The sequence below is a fragment of the Mustela nigripes genome, chromosome 4 (assembly GCF_022355385.1).
Source record: "Mustela nigripes isolate SB6536 chromosome 4, MUSNIG.SB6536, whole genome shotgun sequence".
NCBI classification, from domain to species: domain Eukaryota; kingdom Metazoa; phylum Chordata; class Mammalia; order Carnivora; family Mustelidae; genus Mustela; species Mustela nigripes.
The window spans coordinates 136,325,076-136,342,976 of NC_081560.1; the positions used below are offsets into that span (position 1 = coordinate 136,325,076).

Below are 17,901 nucleotides of genomic sequence, written 5' to 3' on the forward strand. Positions count from 1 at the left end.
AAGCCCCACAGCCTTAATGATCCTTGAATCATGAGGGGCAGAGACACGAGAGGGGACATTCTTGTCTTTCTTTTGCTTGCACCTTCCCTGGGGTGCAAGGGAATGGAGGAGACCCCCATTAACTGCTTTTCTGAATGAATGAATGAATGAATGCTAAAACTGAAAGGAAGCTTAGTGATCAAGGTCCTGCCTTCATTTTGTTCATAAAATAACAGAGGCTTCTAGAGCACAAGGGACTTCAGGCCACACAGCTGATTGGGCAATGTGGAATGCTCAAGTCTTACTACCTTGACCTTCATAAACCCCGCTCTTTCCTCCCTTTATTTCAGGGTCCCACTGGAAGACCTGGCATCCCGGTAAGTAGCTTTCATTTCTTCCTTCCTTTGTATCTCTCTCTTCTGCTCTCCTCACACCAAAGGGCTGGCTAGGCTTGGTGGCTGCTTTCCTTCAAGTGTGTCTGGGTGAGAGGGCTCTCTCCAGCACCTCTAACCTACAGCCAAGGGTGAAGCTCCTGGGTAGCCCTCCCGGGGTCCCTGGCAGGTGGATGACCACATGCGGGCCCTTCTGAGTCTGGATGGACTTGACCTCTAGACTGAAGGCTCTCTAATGGGGGCTGTAAGGGGAGGCAGCCCACTGGCCTTAATGGCTATTCTCCTGCATACAGGCATAGCTTAAGACCACTTCCCCTCTTTTGTCCTATGACCTCCAGTAGAAGGAGACTCAAAAACTTTGTCCCCCCCCCCCCCCCCCCGGTTACCATTTCTGAATGCTAGACAGGCTGAGCCAAGTAACTGTGGGGATTTTGGATTCAAAGTAGAAGTAATACTGACAGCCAACCCTTACTGACCCTCGTCCAGGCTAGGCACTCTGCCCCTCACTCTTCATGTTTTTGATTTGTTCGACAACTCAGTGAAATGGCCATTAAAACTCATACCCATTTTATAGATGAGGATACTGAGACTCAGAGGTAGAATACCTCGTCCCACTGTCCAAGCTTCCGATGAGACCTGTGGGGGCCATGTTGTCACATAAATTTCATACCTCTGTTTCCTGCAGTCCATGCTTGATGTTTGAGAAGTCTTTTAAGTCTTCAGAGACATGGCTCTGTGGGATGTAGCCTAGGGCATAGATGCCTTGAGTGCTGGATACCACCGTCTCTGGGATGGCTTGGGGAGTCAGGCGAGATGCAGTAGGCAGCACGAGGGCAGAGGCGAGCTGCCCTCCCTGCGCCGAGGGCCGCATCCATCGGCTTCCAGATCCTTCTATGCATCCCAGTTCCTCTTCTTTTCGACATGAATCACACTGTGACCCCTTGACTAATCTAGCAGCTTCTAGAATTCATGTCCAACAGTGACTTTCTTAATGAAATGCATGTGGGAGGGTGTTTAGCTTTGAAATTGGAAACTCTTCCAGTAAGCACCAAGCCCCGGAGCAAAGGAAGACGGGCGGTTCGGTCCCATGAAATCCAAGGAGGGGAAAGATCAGATGACTGGGGAGAACGTGGGCAGACTTTGTTTTTTCTGACAACGTCCACCTTTAAAAAGCATTTGGGGGCAATTCACTGAGCCGGGGCTGCCGCGCAGAGTTCCCAGTCTCTGGCCCTTCCATGCCTGTCCCTAACCAGAGCATTTTATGGCCAGGACTGCAAAGACCATTAGTTTTTTAAAAAGAGATGGACAGAAAGCAAAACGCACATCCTGCAATATCATTCAAAAGCTCCAGAGTGAGTGGGCCGAGGGGGAGTCACAGCCAGCGCGCGGCAGGCCTGGTGTCCTCAGCAGGAAGGGCGGACAGCCACTTGTGCTTCCACATGGGGGAACCTCGGAGGGACCCACAAAAAGACCTGCTGCTGCCGGCCCCTTGTGAAATGCAAAAAGGATGAAGTACAAACACGCTTGCACATTTCACTTGCCCACAGCTAGGCTGGGCTCATGGCATGTAGACCTCGATTATGCAACATGGCCCAGGTGCCAAGCCCTGAGAGAAGGCCTTCCAGGGGCACCATCGCCTGCCATCCTCCCAGCAGCCCCTTGAGAGAGACACAGGTGCTCAGGGAGGTACAGAAGGAGAACCAGTCTTCTCACCAACGCTGCTCCCCCGCCACTCTTGGGCGAAGGGTAAACGATCTACTAGAGACACCACACACCTGTGTGCCTAAGACCCTAATTTCAGAGTGCTTGCTGTTCTCGGGTATACCCACATACATGCTGAGATGCTAAACTGTCCCTCAAGGTGTGTTGTCTCAGTTGGGGGGGTCAGCAGACGCAGAATTGCCCAGAAGCGCCCACACCCTTCAGGGGAACTGACAAGCCCAGCTCTCTCCTGCCCAGGAAGCCGTGACAGACACCGTCTGATTTGGGGCCCCCATTACTTTATGTCCTTCTAGACTCCTAGCAAACCCCACGCCCCACCCCAGCTTTTATGATGTCTGCACACTTATGATTGCAAAAAAATGTTTTCTACCAAAAGGGAGAGGAACAAAACTTACTAAGCAGATTTCCAGAGTGAGAAGAGGTAACTCCTGGCTATGAAACAAAGTACATCCCTCCAAGCAGCTGAAACTTGGGGTGTGGCTCTATCCACGTGGCTCACTGCCCTTCTGGTCGGTGCCGGGGTGGCCGAGAGGAGGGCAGGGAGAAGGACTCTGTCGCAGCCTTCTCGGACAGAGGGCCTGGGGACACGGCCCTGCTCCTCAGCTCTGGCCAAATAGACCACTCCCCTGTCACATGGGTCAACCACTCATTCTGCTCTGTGCCTTGGAGTTGAGCGGGACAAAGATATAGCACATCCTGCCCATAGCCAGACTCAACTGTGACAGCAGAAGTGTAAAAGAGAAAGGGCCTTGGACGAATCAGGAAACACATAGGTAAACGGAGGTTCAGGCTGGGGACCAGACTCCTACGTTAGTGCACTTTCCACAGCACTGTTCTGAGTGTGGACGGTGATAGGGGTGGCTGCTTGCCTAACTGTCCTTAGGGACTGAGCAGGCATCATCTTAAGTGCTCATGCAAAGCAGGTCTTGAGTGCACAGCTAGCCCATGGGGTCCTTCACATGCTGGCCTGTCTCCAGCCACATCTAACTGTTTCTGCCTCCTTCATCAGGGGGACAAAGGTGCCATTGGGATGCCTGGACGTGTGGTGAGTTGGCGCATTTCTCTCCGCTTGCTTCTTCGTGCCGGCCTGTCTTCCGATCCATAGCAACCTCCCCGGCCCCAAGGAGGGGGTCAGACCTCTGTCTTCCCCCACCCAAGTCAGCTTCAGAGAGGGGCAGGAGGAAAGAAGGGGAGAAATTTTTTTCCCCATCCTTTGGCTCCTGCTGTATGACTTCACTCTCCAGATAGCTGCCACAGCAGAGGAAAAACGCAGGCAGTAGTACTGATAAAGTTCTTTGTCGATCACCCAAGCCCAAGCCCCTCCTGACATCAGCAGGACTCCCCCCTGACTCTGCCCCCCACCCCATCCCCAGGCTGGCAGCTCACCCTTGGATTTCCAGCTGCTCTGCCACTAACCCCCCCAGCAGGAGCAGCACCAGATGGTAAGAAATGTAGCCTCAAGTTGCCCTACGGAAGCCGCAGCGGGGCCGCCTTCCAGAGGCGCCTTCCCTTGGACAGAGAAGAGAAGCTGGTGGGGACAGGGCTGGCTCCCAGATGGTGCCCCCAAGTCCTCCCCAGGTGGCTGGGAGTGAGCCACTGAATGTTTTCTACTGAAAACTCAAGATGAAGAAAGGGAAGCAGGAATGTTCTACAGGGAGGGTAGAGCTCAGAAATGGGAAGGCTGACCATAGGCCTCGGGGTCCTAGCGCCAGGTTTGTCCCCGGTGGCTGCTAACCTCCAAGGGGCTAGAAAGGGCAGCTCCGGCACTGGGGGCAGCCCAGGTGGGTGGTGGCCACACGCCAGCCTCACCAGTCCCGAGCGAGTCTAGGATGTGCCCAAGCTACGCTTCCCATCTACCCTCACCTCCCCACCAGCCTCAACCTCCACCCTGGCTCCCTCAGGCACTCCCGCACCCGACTCCCTTCCCATGCCCCCATGCCATCCTTCTGTGCCACTCACATACCTTGCCTCATGACCTCGCCTCCTCACGGGTCGGCCTTAGGCCTGGGTCTGGCATCCTTGCGGGAGTTTGCTTGCCTGCTGTGAGCTGGTGCTTGGAGGAAAAGCCTCCAAATCACAGCTAACGCCCAAGAGTGCTCACTCTGCACTGGGCCTTGTGTCGAGAGCCCCACTTGCGTCGGCTCATTTGGTCCCAAGAGATGCCTGAGGCAGGCACAATCTCCGCCCCCATTGTTCAGATGAGAAAACTGAGGCTCAGGTGTAAAGAGTCTTGTCCAGGGTCCTGCCTGACCCTGTCCCTCTGCTTCAGTTCTCTCATGCCATGCGTGGGCCTGAGGCAGGCCAGTTCTCTGCCGGAGCCCTTCAGGAGCACATTGAGACTCAGTTTACCTACATTGTGGGGGGTGGAGTTGGGACTTGAACCCAAGCCAACTGTCCGATGCCGAGATCCTGGCTCCCAACAGGTGGGCTTCAGGACCCTACACTCTGAGTTCTGCAGCCAGCCCTCCCCGCTCCTGCCCTCCTTCTTGGGCCCTTGTGGACCTGTGTCCCCAGGAAGCGCCCACCTGAGTTCTGAGCCTCAGGGGTAGGGGCAAGGGGGAAGGCCACAGGAGGCTGTTTTCCAACCACTTGGGGGTTTCCATGTGACAATGGACCCATTTGGCTACCCAGTAGGAGTCCTGGCCTGAGCCACCTGATAAGGAGAGGGGGCTGGGGGTGTGAAGTGCCTGATTTGCGCCTGTGGTTCCCCCCAGCACAGCCAGGCGCTTCAGTGGGTTAGGGTAGATCGGAGCTGTCTCTCCGCTCCTCACTATGGTTACAGGGGTTCTTAGCGACTGCCCAGTTTCCTCTGCATCCCAGACCCATCCTCCCTCCTCCCAGATGTCTGTGTCCTGCCATCTGTCTTCTGTATTCCTTTATTCCCTCTCCCGACATCTTGCCTGGCCAGCCCTGATGGCTTCTTGCACGTGTAGTTTGGCAAAATTGTATGCTTGGTGCCCATTAGGACCTTCAAACCAACTAAACTCCATGTCACAACACAGTCCTTGGGCAAGGTCCCCCTCATGCCCACTCCCCCCAAACCACTGCCTCCTCAAGTGACCCCATCAGCAGGGGACGTGGCTTCTCATGGCTTCTCAGGGTGACTTTCTGACCTGGATAGGTCAGTCTCTCTCTCTCTCTCTCTCTGTCTCTCTCTCTCTCTCTCTCTCTCTCACACACACACACACACACAGAGACAAGTCTCCTGCCACTGTTTCTCTCTGCCATCTGGAACGACTGGCTGGGGCCAGGCCCCGGGGGTGAGGCAGAAGCGATCCATGCACTGTGCCTGTCGGACGCCAGACTTGTCATGTGTCAGCATCGATGTTTTGTTTTGTTTCTTACTTTGCAGCGATTCCTTTTGTTTGGTCGTTGTGCCTTTAACACAGATTCCTGCGTGTGCCTCTCTCTTACCCCTTCTCTTTTCTCTCCCCTCTCTCTCCTCCACCCTGTGTTGCATGCCGCTGCCCCAGGGAGTAAAGGGCCAACCAGGCGAGAAGGTGAGTCCTCACTTTGTCCTCCATCCTTCCGCCCCAGTCTCTTCCCCTTGGACCCCTGGGGGGGGCTTCCAGAGGCCCCCATCTCAGTCCCCCTCTCCCCAGCATGCAGGCCCTAGCCCTCTGCCCTCACGGGCTCTCCCAGCCCGGCATCCAGGCCCCTGACTCCCAGCTAAGGACCCAGCTTCCCTCCGGCGTGGGTCTCCCCACACGCCAAGGCTAACTGTGGCCTCACCGTCCCCCTTCCCCAAGGCGAGGGGATCTCGACGGCTGTTTGGGGCAGCTGGCTCTAGTCCTTCCCCAGCCCACGGCTGGTGCCCTCAGACATAGAGATTCTCTTCGTGCTACCCCAGAGAGTCTCCCAGGGGCATAGAGCAGAGCCCCCTCCGAAGCCAGAAGCCCAAGGGACCGTTCTGGAACATTAGCCCTGGTGGATCCTGAGGGATCAGGGAGCAACACATCTAACCAGTTCACTTTACAGAGAAGGAAACTGAGGCCCAGAGTAGGGATGGGGCTTGCTGAAGGTCCCACAACAATAATGACAAGCAGGGGTGGGAAGCCAGACCTCTTGATGCCCAGCTCAGTACTTCTTTGTCTGTCCCTTGCAGTGTGTGTTTTCGAGAGTCTGTCCGTCTCCAAAATAATGACAATGGCAGCAAAACACTAGCAGCTACGATGCACTAAGCGCAAACCTCCAAGTGCAGAGGTATTTTGCCTCTGTTCTCCCAGCTAACCCGGACACAGCCCTTCCAAGGAGGCTTTAATATTCTCATTCACATGAGAGCACAGAGAGGCAGCTTCACAGACCCAAGGTCACACAGCAGCAAGTGACAGAGCTGGAGATGAGCCCCAGCGTCACAGGGTCCCCTCCTGGGGCTCCACGCTGCCGGGAGAAAGATGAGGACCATGGTCAATGGTGTAGAGAGTGTAGAGACGTAGGGACAATTGCAAACACTTCCAGCCCCTTCATGCCTCAGGCGTTCTTTTAAGCACTTTACAACATTATCTCATGAAACTTTCACACCGGTCCCAGGAGACAGGTACTATTCTCCCTCTCGCCTGCATTACAGATAAGAAACCAAGGCAGAAGGAAGTTAAGCAGCCCAAGGTGAAAAGCTGGGAGGGAGCAGAGCCAGGCTTCAAACCCGGGGTTCTGGCTCCTAACATGACACTACTCTGCCTTGTGTAACAATTACTGTATCCTTGCCGCGGTCTGAACAGTTAGGATCTGAGCTCACTGCTCACCTGGGCGTGAGGCATGACAGTCACGAATGCATTTAGGTCCTTTGCTTGGAAAGGTAGCAGAACAGAGGACGGATGTGGACTGGGAGAGGTTCTGTGACTTGTCTGCCAGAGCAGGGCCTGGGAGGGAGGCCCCGGGCATTTCCTCTGCCAGGAAGGGGGGGTTCCTGGTGTGGAGAAGCAGCCGGCCGTCCCTGCAGCAGGGCACAGCCTGGATCCTTCTGCCCGGGCATCATCTCTGCCCCGCTCTGCATCCCCTATACCTTCATCTTTCTGTCACCCTCCCTGCCCCCAGCTCCCATGCATGTGCGTGTGTGCACACGCGTGCGCACATGCGCGCACTCACACACACGGGTGTTCCATCCTCTTGGGGCTGAAAATTCTGGCTCTCTGTGTCACATCAGGACTAGGAGGTCCGAGGCCACTTCCATCTGCGGGCTCAGGGCCGTGGGACCCACACAGCAAGCGTGGACTTATCCCCACCTCTGTTATCAGCAACACCACCCATGGGGCAGCCACGCTCACCTGTTGCAGGGGCGGGCGCCACAATGGGCATCCGGGGGCTGGGGTGCGGACAAAGGCTTCAGGGGCTCTGAGGCTAGGGTGGGGCTGGGCAATTGGGAAGGAGGGGGGGGGGCAGGGCCTGGGGGAGGCCTCTGGGGTCTGAGCTGCATAGCTGAGCTGTGTGCCCTTCCCCTCCCCGTGCTGCCTCCCGTGCTGCCTTTGCTCATCCCTGTGCTGAATCCCTTCTTCCCTCTTCTGCCGGGGTCCTACCTGCCCTCTGTCTTCTGTCCCACATCTCATGCTACCACTCACCTCTCCTCCCTCTTCCTCCGGCCTCCCGCTGCCCTTCTCTCTCCCTCCTGGATGCTCCGTTTGCCCCTGTGTCTCCTCTGGTCCTCCACCTCCCTCCACACCTCCCCCCTCCTGGCCCCCTCTGACTTCCTGGCCCCTGGCTGGGCACCCCATCCCACCCCGCTCCCCTTCCCCACCTGCCAGCTCCTTTCTTTCCCTCCTCCTTTGCCCAACGCCCACTCCGGGCCCCTGTCCCTCTCCCTCTCCCCTCTCTCTCTCCCACAGGGGGCCCCAGGAGATGCCGGCGTGTCCATCATCGGCCCCCGAGGCCCCCCAGTAAGTGGCTTTTGCTCTTCTTCAGGGTGGGGGTGCTGGGCCAGGGAATGACAAGGGTTTGGGTGGAGGGGGAACGAGTCCCAGCTCTGCCTCTGGGCCTGCTGGCCACCGCCTGTGATGTGGTCAACCAGGCCAGGCCTGCCTAAATATACCTAAATTACAACCTCTCGGGAGGGCTCGCAAGGGCCACCCTTTGGCCAGGAAGCCACAGCTGCGAGGTGACCCTGTTGCTTACAGGCAGTGGAGAAAATGCTCACTGCTCCCCAGACGGCTGCTCCAGCTTTCTAGGGGGATGAGCCTTGTTTTCAGAAGCCCGTGGAGCAGACGCCCAGCAGATACCCAGTGTTCAGATCCACTGCCCCAAATGCCCACTCCTGGTCTCAGCAGAGGCCTCACCCACCACTCATCCTGAAAGGCCCCTTTCTGTGCAACCTGCTGAGTCCTGGTTCTTACTCGCTTCTACCCACTGGCCGGGGGCTCAGGGACATCGGAGGCTTCCCCTCTGACATGTTTCCTCAGGGACCAAAGGGGGACACGGTGATGATGTGGGAAGACACTGTGACTGTGGGAAGGAAAGCCCAAAGCACAGGGCATCTGGGCAATCACCGAATGTCAGGGTAAAAAAACCCTCAGCAATGGTCTAGCACAACCCCCTCAGAAGGCAAAACAGGCCCAGCGAGGGGCCAGGGGCCCACACATAGAGGCTGGGACAGGAATCGAACCCAAGACGCTTGGCACCCAGGGCTTCCCCCATAGATCAGGCCACCATCTCCATGCTCCACTGTGCACTTTTCCTGTCCTGCCTGCACAGTGAGAGGGTGAGGGAAGCAGAGGGCTAGCCTCTGGGAGTCTGAGGCTAACCCAGCGGAGGCGTGGAGCCTAGCCTGCCCCTTCCCCTGCCTTCACCAGAGGGAGCCGGTGGCAAGCCAGAGCATCTCCTACCCATGGTCTAGGGAGCGGGGTCGGAGAGCAGATTGCTAAATCCTGTCCACAGGAGGCTTGGCCAACCAGGGCTGCTGGGAGGTGGGGGGCAGGTCAGAGAGGGGAGCCAAAGGGCAGAGCTAGGAAGCAGGGCTGGCAGACTGGGCAGGGGCCGAGGCTGGAGGCAGAGTTGGAAAGGTCCTGGGCTGCAGAGACCTGGCTTCCTGGGCAAGATTCCCTCTGGCTTGGACCCCAGCGATGATGTTCAAGGACTGACCCTTGGCATAGAATTTGTGGCAGGCAGCATCCCAAGACGGCTGCACACTGTAACTTACCCGATTCTCCCAAGAAGCCCACCGGTAGGTACTGTTATCACCTGAGAAAATCTGGGCGCAGAGAGGCCGAGGAGCTAGCCCAGGGTCACTCCCTTGAGGGTGGCCACCTGGGGATTAAGGTGCTCAGCCTGGGCCTCGGGGCTCCCTGCTATGACACATGGGCAGGCTTTGGGGTAACCGGCATCATCCGGGCCTCTGGGCTCATGTGGCCATTGCTCGGATGGGCTGTAAGCTTCCGTGTGCATCAGAGGAGCTGCCACGCGCACGCCCTGGGCCCAGCAGCTCCTGCCAAAGGTGGCACTCAGCCCGGGGGCCCCTAGGAGGTGAGAAGGTCACCGAGAAAGCCAGTCCCCAGGTTCTGGTGGCCGGGACCAAGCCAGGGCAGGCCTGTGAGGTGGACCGAAGAGTAACAGAATACGGGCCCTACCCCTTGGCCAGCACCCCGGCCTGCCTCCCAGTCTCATCTCAGATCCCCCTGGGTCAGTCACTCCAGTCCTCCGACACCCTTTTGGCAGTGTCACGCCAACGAGTTACAGAAACGTTGTTGAAAAGGCCCCCCTTCTGAGAACACGCTCGGGGGCAGGGGTCTGCTTCAGATCCCCTGGCTTCTAGATCAGTGCACGTGATGAGGAACCGTACCCTGCCCAGGATTTGCCTCTAGTGGCGAAAAGTAGCTTCTCTTCAGGTAACACAGATAAATTCCATCCCCTGGGCACCTACCCTGTCCTAGGGCCTGTGCTGAGAGAGCCCGCCTATGCCGAGATCCCGCCTATGCCCAGGCCTCTGTCAGTCCTCCCGACAAGGTGGTGGGGCAGGCCTGCCAGCCCATCTCCCAGAGAAGGAGACAGAGTTTCACAACGCACCTGAGACAGCTCAGCAGCTCAGGGCTAGACCCTGGGCTGGGCCAGCTTTGCTTCCTGCCGCTCTCGAGGCAACCCTTTCTTCCATGTTTCAAGCTCTACTCTTTTAAAGGGATATTTACCTTCAGGAGAAGAAACGGTTCTCCGTGTGGGTGCAGCCTTGGTGGTAGGTACCAGGAGGTATAGTACCAGGAGGCTTAACCATGCCCGCCCCCTTCCCCTTTCACCTGTGTGGGTGCCCACACCCAGATGACTGGACCTTTCTGAGTCCTCACTGGAGACCAGAGCAAGCACGTCAGCTCCTCCCGGGAAGCCATCCAGAGCTGGTGAGAGCAAGGGGGCAGGGGAAGACAAAGGGAACGTTCATCATAAAGGGGAGACGCCAAGTAGGCAAGCCCTCTGTAGGGCCGAGGATTATGGGGAACGTGTGGCTTTCCACTCAGCTAGAAAGGGCTCAGAATAAATGCTCCTAATAAGAACCAGCCTTGTCACCCTCAAGGGCCACCTGCCTCCTCTCTTGGAGCTTCTTCCTAAATAGTCGGACCCAAGGGGGAGCCAGCTGGGAACTTTGGAAAAGGACGGTTTACATTCCAATGAGCAAGATGCTGGAATGGGGTGCCCCATTACAGCGAGGGGGAGGCCGGGACTCTGGCTGGCCCAGCGGACACCGAGCAGGTCATCTGCCAGGCTAGGAGATACCCTCCCCATCTCAAGGGGAGCCCACTCCCTCCCTGAGCCCCTCAGCTTGTCTTCAGGGGCCAGGAGGGAGCTCTCAGGGCTCTGAGGAACTCTCAGCCCTCACTCACAAGGAGATACCCCAGGCTGGATCCATACACCCACTGATAATAATATTTATTAGGCACCAACTGGAGGCTAGGTGCTGAGTAGACAGTGAAAATCTGACCCACCCTGCTTGTCCCTGCGCAGAGAGACCAGGAAGCCCATCTTGATTAGGGTACAGACCGTGCTCAGCCATGATGGCTAGGGAGCAGTGCCCACGTGGCGGAGGCACCTGCCTTAGGGTGGGGGCAGACAGAGAAGGCTTCCAGGAAAGGGAGGATTAAGTAAATGGTGATCAGGGAAGAACAGAGGTTCCCAGGTTATGAGGCTGGGGAGGAGCCCCCCATCCCCACCCCCCAGGGAAGACAGGTTCTTATAAACTGCCAGGAAACAGGGAAAGTGCTTTGCATAGTAGAGCAAGGGCAGGCTAGCGAGGGGAGCAGGGCCTGGTGGAGAAAGACCAGGACAGGGTCTTCAGGAGTCGGGACTCTATCCTGAGGGCCGCGGAGAGCCTTGCAGTGTTCAGCTGAGGATGGACGTGATCAGATGTGCAGTCTGAAAAGATGTCCTGTCCCTCCCTGCTCCGGCATGGAACGTGTTTAGAAGCAGCTGCAGGTGGGGGGCTGGCTGGGAGACGTTTGCAATAATCAAGGGCTGGGCTGGTGGCACCTTTTGGAGGTGGAATTGGCTGATTCACTAACGACAGAAGTGAGGATTGAGAAAGAAGGAGTTCAAGGTGACTCCACGTTTCTGACTTGAGTAACCAAGTGGACGGTGGTAGCATTCTCCAGATAGGGGAGAGGATTTTGCTGGGGAAGATGAGTTTAACCAGAAAGTGAGTGATGAACTTGAGATGTCCTTGTCACGTCCAAAGGGAGATGTTGCCCCTCCACCCCGTTTGTTGCTGGAGGTCAGAGCTGGAGCTGGCTCACCGGGTTCGTAAGAGCAGATCACACACACCCCCTCCCAACTCTGTGCTCAGTGGCATCACGTTGATAGCTTAAAATCAGCCATGGTGGGAGGTATATTTACACCACAGAGATTAGCAAATGCTGTACAAAGCAGGGCTCTTCTCTTCCACTCCCTGTCACCTCAGCCAACAATTAAATACTGACCAGCACGGGGTTTTGTTTGAAAGATAGTCAGCCTTGACGTGGAGTGGGAGGCCTGCTCTGGGCAGATACAGGACTGACCCTCTTTCAGAGGTCAGAAAGAAGGAAAGGGAGACTTAAGCTTCTGTCTGCCTATGTGGATTTACCCCACACAAATCGCAAGTAGGAGTAGGCATTGGGGTTCACTTCCAAAAAGCAGGGATCCACGTGGCTCCCTCTCCTCCCTGGCCTTGAATTAAGGGAAGAGATTTGGAAAGAAATGTAAAGTTTGTGTCCCTTGTTCTTACATGGAAGGACATAGTATTAATCCATTACTAATTTACAAATAAATTTATAATCCATAATTTTAATACGATCCTAATTCCAGTGAAATTTTTATGGGGGTTGGGAGTCCAACAGAATAATGTTCATTTCGTTTGGGGAGAAAAAAGTAAACTTTCATAAGGATGTTAGGAAAATTCTGAAAAAAAGAGTAAGGGGAATAGGGCAGGAGAGGACTGGTTGTTCTACTAGATATCCAGTGTATTATAAAAACAGAGCAGTTAAATAGAACAAAATGGGGAGGCCAGAAATACAGCCAAATGCATCTGGGAAGTTAGTCCCTGGTAAAAGTTTCATTTCACAGTAGGAAGAGGAAAATAGATTGTTTAGGAGATGATGCTGGGCTAGGGGACAAGTCATTTACTAAAAGGTAAAGCGAAAGAAAAAAAAAAAAAAAAAGATGAATCTGTACCTCACTTGTTATACCAGAATAAATACCAAATGGATAAAATACTTAGAAGTAAAACACGATGGGATGCCTGGGTGGTTCAGTTGGTTAAGCGGCTGCCTTTGACTCAGGTCATGATCCTAGGGCCCTGGGATCGAGTCCCACATTGGGCTCCTTGCTCAGCAGGAAGCCTGCTTCTGCCTCTGCCTGCTACTCTGTCTGCCTGTGCTCACTCTCTCTGACAAAAGAAAAAAAAAAAATGTTTTATAAGTAAAACACGAAACTAAAATACAAGGACAAAGCGTGAGCAGACATTTATGAAGTCCGCACTGGGGAGGTCCCCTAGAAACATGGCCATAGAGAAAGATTGATAAGTTTGTCCGCCCAAATGCAAAACTTCCGTCGGGCGGGAAATACAGCTTGAAAAAGACAAATGCCGGGTTGGAAGGAATATTGGCGATGCACGTGGTCTCAAAGAGTTAGCGTCCTTGACGAAGAGCTGCCCTTGGGTCAATGGGAAACAAACAAGTGAGGGGAAATTGACAGGAACACAAGCGGGCAGTTCACCGATAAATGACCCGCCTGTAAACACTGCGAGAGAGGTCCAGCTTCAGCGTGTAATTGAAGAGATGTAGATTAAAATCCAGTTCCAGGCCTCCCCGGGTGCCTTACCCAGCCCAGCATCTCCATAAAGTAGAGCCCCGGTTTCCATTTGGTCAATGACAACATTTTTCCCAAGGTCCCGAAAAAGCCTTGGTTAGCCCCGGATTTGGCTCTGAGTTGGGGAGATGGAGCCTGCTCCCGGGCAGGCTCTGTAATTAGCAAACCATGTGATTATCCTTACCGTGTAAACATCTTCCCGAGTGGAACTTGAAGATGTTTCTGGAATCCTCTCCTCCTGACCTTTTTCCTCGGGCCTCTCGGCATGCAGAGTAGTTGAAAGTTTACACTGTGAGGTTCCAGAGGCCACAGCGCAGGGTTTCCGGGTTTTCTCCTTAGTGCTATTCTTAGCATCACTCACCCTTGACAGGAGCGAAGCCTGGGGCCCTCTGACATGTGAGCAGTATCTCCTCCCTCCTGCCCTTGGGCCGCCTGCCACAAGCGCATCCCGACCCTGTAGGACGCGGCTCACTCCCCACTTGACCGACGCTTCCACCCTGATGGCAGGGTCCCTTTCCCACTGAGCTGTGTCCCCTGAGCAGAGGTCTCTGGGCATTCCTGTCCTGGGCTATGACCGGTGGCTTCTAGTCTCCAGCCCAAACGCCTACCTGCGTGGCACCCTGCACCTACAGGAGAATGGGCCTGAATGGACACAATGACCGGGGGGCCCCGAGATTGCCCAACAGCAGGTGGTGGGGTCTGCTGGCCAGGGCGAGAGAAAAACGAGCAGTCTGACCCATGTGGCCTAAAAACACCCCTTCTGAAGGTTGGCTTCTGCTATCCAAACCACCCTCATGTACATGGCCCGGGGCAATGACTGTGTAAATAAAATGGACTCAGAAGATCACAGCTGGGGTGTTCAGGGTATGGTGGGCCGGTCCGTGCCCTCCAGCTCCCTGTTCACATGTCGGGGTTCAGGGCATGGAGGCCCTGAGGAGCTCTCAGCTCTGCTTCCCAGGGAGACCTGAAGGAGGCTGGACCCCTCCTTTTCCCCATACCCTGGGGAAGGCTTCCTCTGGTATTCCTTTCCATCTTTCTCCAGCCTCCCTGGTAGACAGCTCACTGTGGGGAGGATCTCCCCCCGGAGGACCCCAGAAGAGTGGGAGGGAACCCGCAGGCACTCTGGGAGCAAAGGGGACTCAGTCTAACTTCCTGGGCCCATCCTCACTCTTCTGCTCTTTCCAGGGTCAGCCGGGCACTCGAGGTTTCCCTGGATTTCCGGTAAGTAGGGAGGGCTGAGATGGGCTGTGTCCCCGGTGACCCCTGGGCCTGGCTGGGTTAAACTTCATGTGGGGCCAGCCCTCAAGCTGCTCTTGACCTTCCAAACTCTGGTCAGTAAGGACCCTTTCCTGCAGCCTCTCCCGGAGAGCCACTGAGGAGAGTAGCTGGCATTTGGCCCAGATCGCAAGAGAGGACAGGGACAGTCATGGGGGAAGGAAGTGACAATGGACAGGGACAGGCGAGGCAAGTCACAGGCTGGGTAAACCCCAGCAGGACACGGGAACATGGAACAGATGACAAACCTCAGGAAACAACCGCTGACCTGGCTTGGAGAGGAGACCTGCCTGCACGAAGTGGTCATGGGGCCATCCAGGTGCCTGTGAACCCTGCCCCAGGGGTCCAAGACAGGTTCTACGGTGGAGGACAGGGGAGCAGCTAGCTCTTCCTTTTCCCCGGGCAGGCGTTGGTGTTAGCCAGCCCCCAGCTCTCTAGCAAGGTATAGTTCACTTTGCAGTCGAGGTCAGGAGGAGGAACTAGGTCTGTGATCGCCCTGGTGACTGTCATCCACCAGGCTGTCCCTCGTGCCTGGTAGAGGACAGTGGCACTTCGCTCACTCCTCACAGAGACCCCTCTGTTAACCCCACTGTAGAACAAGAAACTGAGGCTTAAGCTTACCCACGGTCATATAACCAGTGAGTGGTCAGGCAGACACTTGAACTCCAACTTGGAGTCCAGAACCCGTGCCCTTAACCACAGCCCGGGCAGCCTCTTTGGCAGGAAACCTGCGCTGCTGTCTTGACACGTGGCCTCTTTCCTCTTTCAGGGTCCCATTGGGCTCGATGGCAAACCGGTGAGTGGACCCTCTCAGGCTGTGAGCTCCTCTCCCTCGCTCAATCAGGGTCAATAGACCCAGGTCCTCAATCCTTCGGCAAGACCCAAACTCCATGGGAGAAGCTCCAGAACGAATGCTCGTTCTGGGGTGGGAAATCGTTGCCTGTGGGAGGCACGAAGGGGCTATTAGAATGAGTCGCCCCTGACCCCCGTGGGTCTCCCATAGACAAAAGTCCATGGCCACCAAGCTGGGCTCTCGGCATCTGGGGCAAGAGCTGCCCCGAGAAGTTGGTGTTTCTGAGGCACCCTTGGAAGGGGTTGAGGTAGGGAGTGAGGCGGGGTGGCAGCAGGGAGGGAAGAGGAGCAGAGAGCTCAAGCGTGGAACCCCCTCCCCACCACTCCCCAGCACTGCCGGAGGGCTGCCTTCGCCTCCCTGTCTCCATGGGTCCCCCACCCCAGTGGAGGTCCCCTGACACCCTTGTCCACATGGACCCTGTGTCCCCATCCATAGCTCTCCCTCTGTCCATTTTAATCCTTTGGGCTTGGGCCCCAGACCCAAATATTCATGGGGGAAAGAGACCCCTCCCCACTCCTCGGAGGGGGTGAGCTAGGGGAGTGCTCTGGCCCTCTGACCCTCAGAGATGACCAGGGAAGGCAGTGAGAGCCTCGCCCTCACCTCAACCCTGAGCCACTGGCGGCCCCCTGATGAGGGTCTGGCCGCCCGCCTGGCCGTCCCCCACTGCAGGCCAGAGCTGAGCACAGCGAGGGGTCTGGTGGCCTTTCCCACTCAGCTCCCAGGACCCGGCCTGCCTCCAAGCGGCCCGGGGTGTGTGCACGGAGCAGGGTTCTTGGGGGGCTGGCGGCTGTTAAGTAAGATCCAGCGAAGGGTGGCGGGCAGGTGCCCAAGCCTGAGCCAGTGGGTCCAGGGGAGCGAGAGGACAGGTGAGGAAGAGAGACGTGGGCAAATGAGCAGTGGGTGATGGAGAGAGGGCATGGCAGGGGCTTTGGGGTGCAGTGAACCCGCGCTCACACTCTTCTCCTTCCAGGGCCACCCCGGACCCAAAGGGGAGATGGTAAGACCTCAGCTTTCCTGCTTTCCCTTTGGGGGTGGTGGGGGGGGTGGTCAGCCTAGCCCTCATGGTCTGCAGCCAAGCGCCACTCAGCGAAGGAGACCCCCAGGGACCATCCAGCGGCTGCCCCCACAGTCACTCCCAGCTGTGTACAACATATCCCCCAGGTCCTCACGTGAACACGGTGGGGAGAGGCAGGCAGGGGGCTTCTCTGCCTGAAAAAGGAGGAAGAGATGGTCCAGAGAGGTCCAAGGTCGCCAGTGTCCCACAGTGGAGGCAGGTGCTCCCAAAGTGCCACGCCTTTGCCTCAGAGCTGAATGTAAACTGAGCATGGGGGGAGCATCTAGCACTTTCTCTGCAACCGGATTTCCTCTTAGCCAGACCCTGCCCTGCTTGGGGCTGCCCCAGGACTCTCCGTGCTCCTGCCCCAGCTAGGCACAAAGCCGACTTGCCCCCACCTTCCTTCCCACCCTTTCCACTTTCAGCAAAGCCTTGTATAGGGATTTCCTGTCTCTCTGATCTCCCCAGGCCCCTCCTTCCAGAAGGGAGAGCCGCCCCTTGTCAGGAGCCGCCCACTCCAGGGGAGGAGGCCAGTTCTCCGTGGAAGGGATGGCCCATTAAGAGTAGATGAGCCAGTCCCAGGCTGGGATGCTATCCAGCCTCGCCGGGTGGTCACCTCTACATTGGGAGGACCCTCCCTCCTGCGGAAGGGCCTGGAATGTGCAGCATGGCAAGGTTCCCCGCCTCCCTGCCCAGCGCGGTTCTGGTGTGTGTCTTGCTCCAAGTGCAGACATGAGGACACTCTCCACTCACAACCGGGGTGCAGCCATGGCACGGGAGGCAGAAACTCTGCCCGTCGAAAGAGGTGGCTAACTTTGTGGATGGGAAAGGAGACCTGGCCTTTCCCCCAGCTCCTCCTACATTGCATGGGACTCTTGGCAACTCAGCTCCCTCTGGGCTTTAGCTTGTCTGGTTAACTCGGACCCAGTTCACACTCACTGAGGGTTTTCTATGAGGTGGGCACAGAGCTAAGTACTATGCGTGCCTCATCTCCCTCATCCTCAGCATAAGTCTTGTGCTCCAGGACCTACGAGTAGCCCCCTGAGAGCAGTGGGAACTGAAGCTCAGAGACGCTAAGGAACTTGCCTTAAGTCACACAGCTAGGGAGCCTCGGAAACAGGATCCAAACCCAATTCTCTAATTCCTTCCCTCCTTCCACGTTTTATGGCCTCTCTTCCTCTTTCTTTCCTTTTCTCCTTCCCTATCCCCCTGCCTCCTGCCTTCCCTGGACACATTCTTATTGAGTATCCGCACTACTCTGGGCACTGTGCCAGGTCCCAGGTATAAGGGAAACACTGTCCTTGCCATCCTGGAGCTCACCGTCAAGAGGGGAAGCATGCATTTGAACAATCTGATGCATAATTGACAAATTACCTTGG

The 17,901-nt window shown here is 56.3% G+C and overlaps 1 protein-coding gene across 8 annotated transcripts in view; it reads left to right on the forward strand.

Annotated features, from left to right (window-relative positions):
- Positions 1-330: 330 nt before the first annotated feature.
- The window catches only part of COL13A1 (collagen type XIII alpha 1 chain), a 78,906-nt gene continuing 61,335 nt past the window's right edge, over positions 331-17,901 (forward strand). For 7 of the 8 annotated variants that reach the window (XM_059397620.1, XM_059397621.1, XM_059397622.1 and 4 more), the window contains exons 1-7: positions 331-356; positions 3,103-3,138; positions 5,567-5,593; positions 7,913-7,963; positions 14,526-14,561; positions 15,385-15,411; positions 16,439-16,465. In XM_059397620.1, the coding sequence (XP_059253603.1) occupies positions 3,124-3,138; positions 5,567-5,593; positions 7,913-7,963; positions 14,526-14,561; positions 15,385-15,411; positions 16,439-16,465 (183 nt within the window). In that variant the 5' untranslated portion in view covers positions 331-356; positions 3,103-3,123. The remainder of the gene's footprint in view (positions 357-3,102; positions 3,139-5,566; positions 5,594-7,912; positions 7,964-14,525; positions 14,562-15,384; positions 15,412-16,438; positions 16,466-17,901) is intronic. The other variant, XM_059397617.1, reaches the window with a different exon arrangement.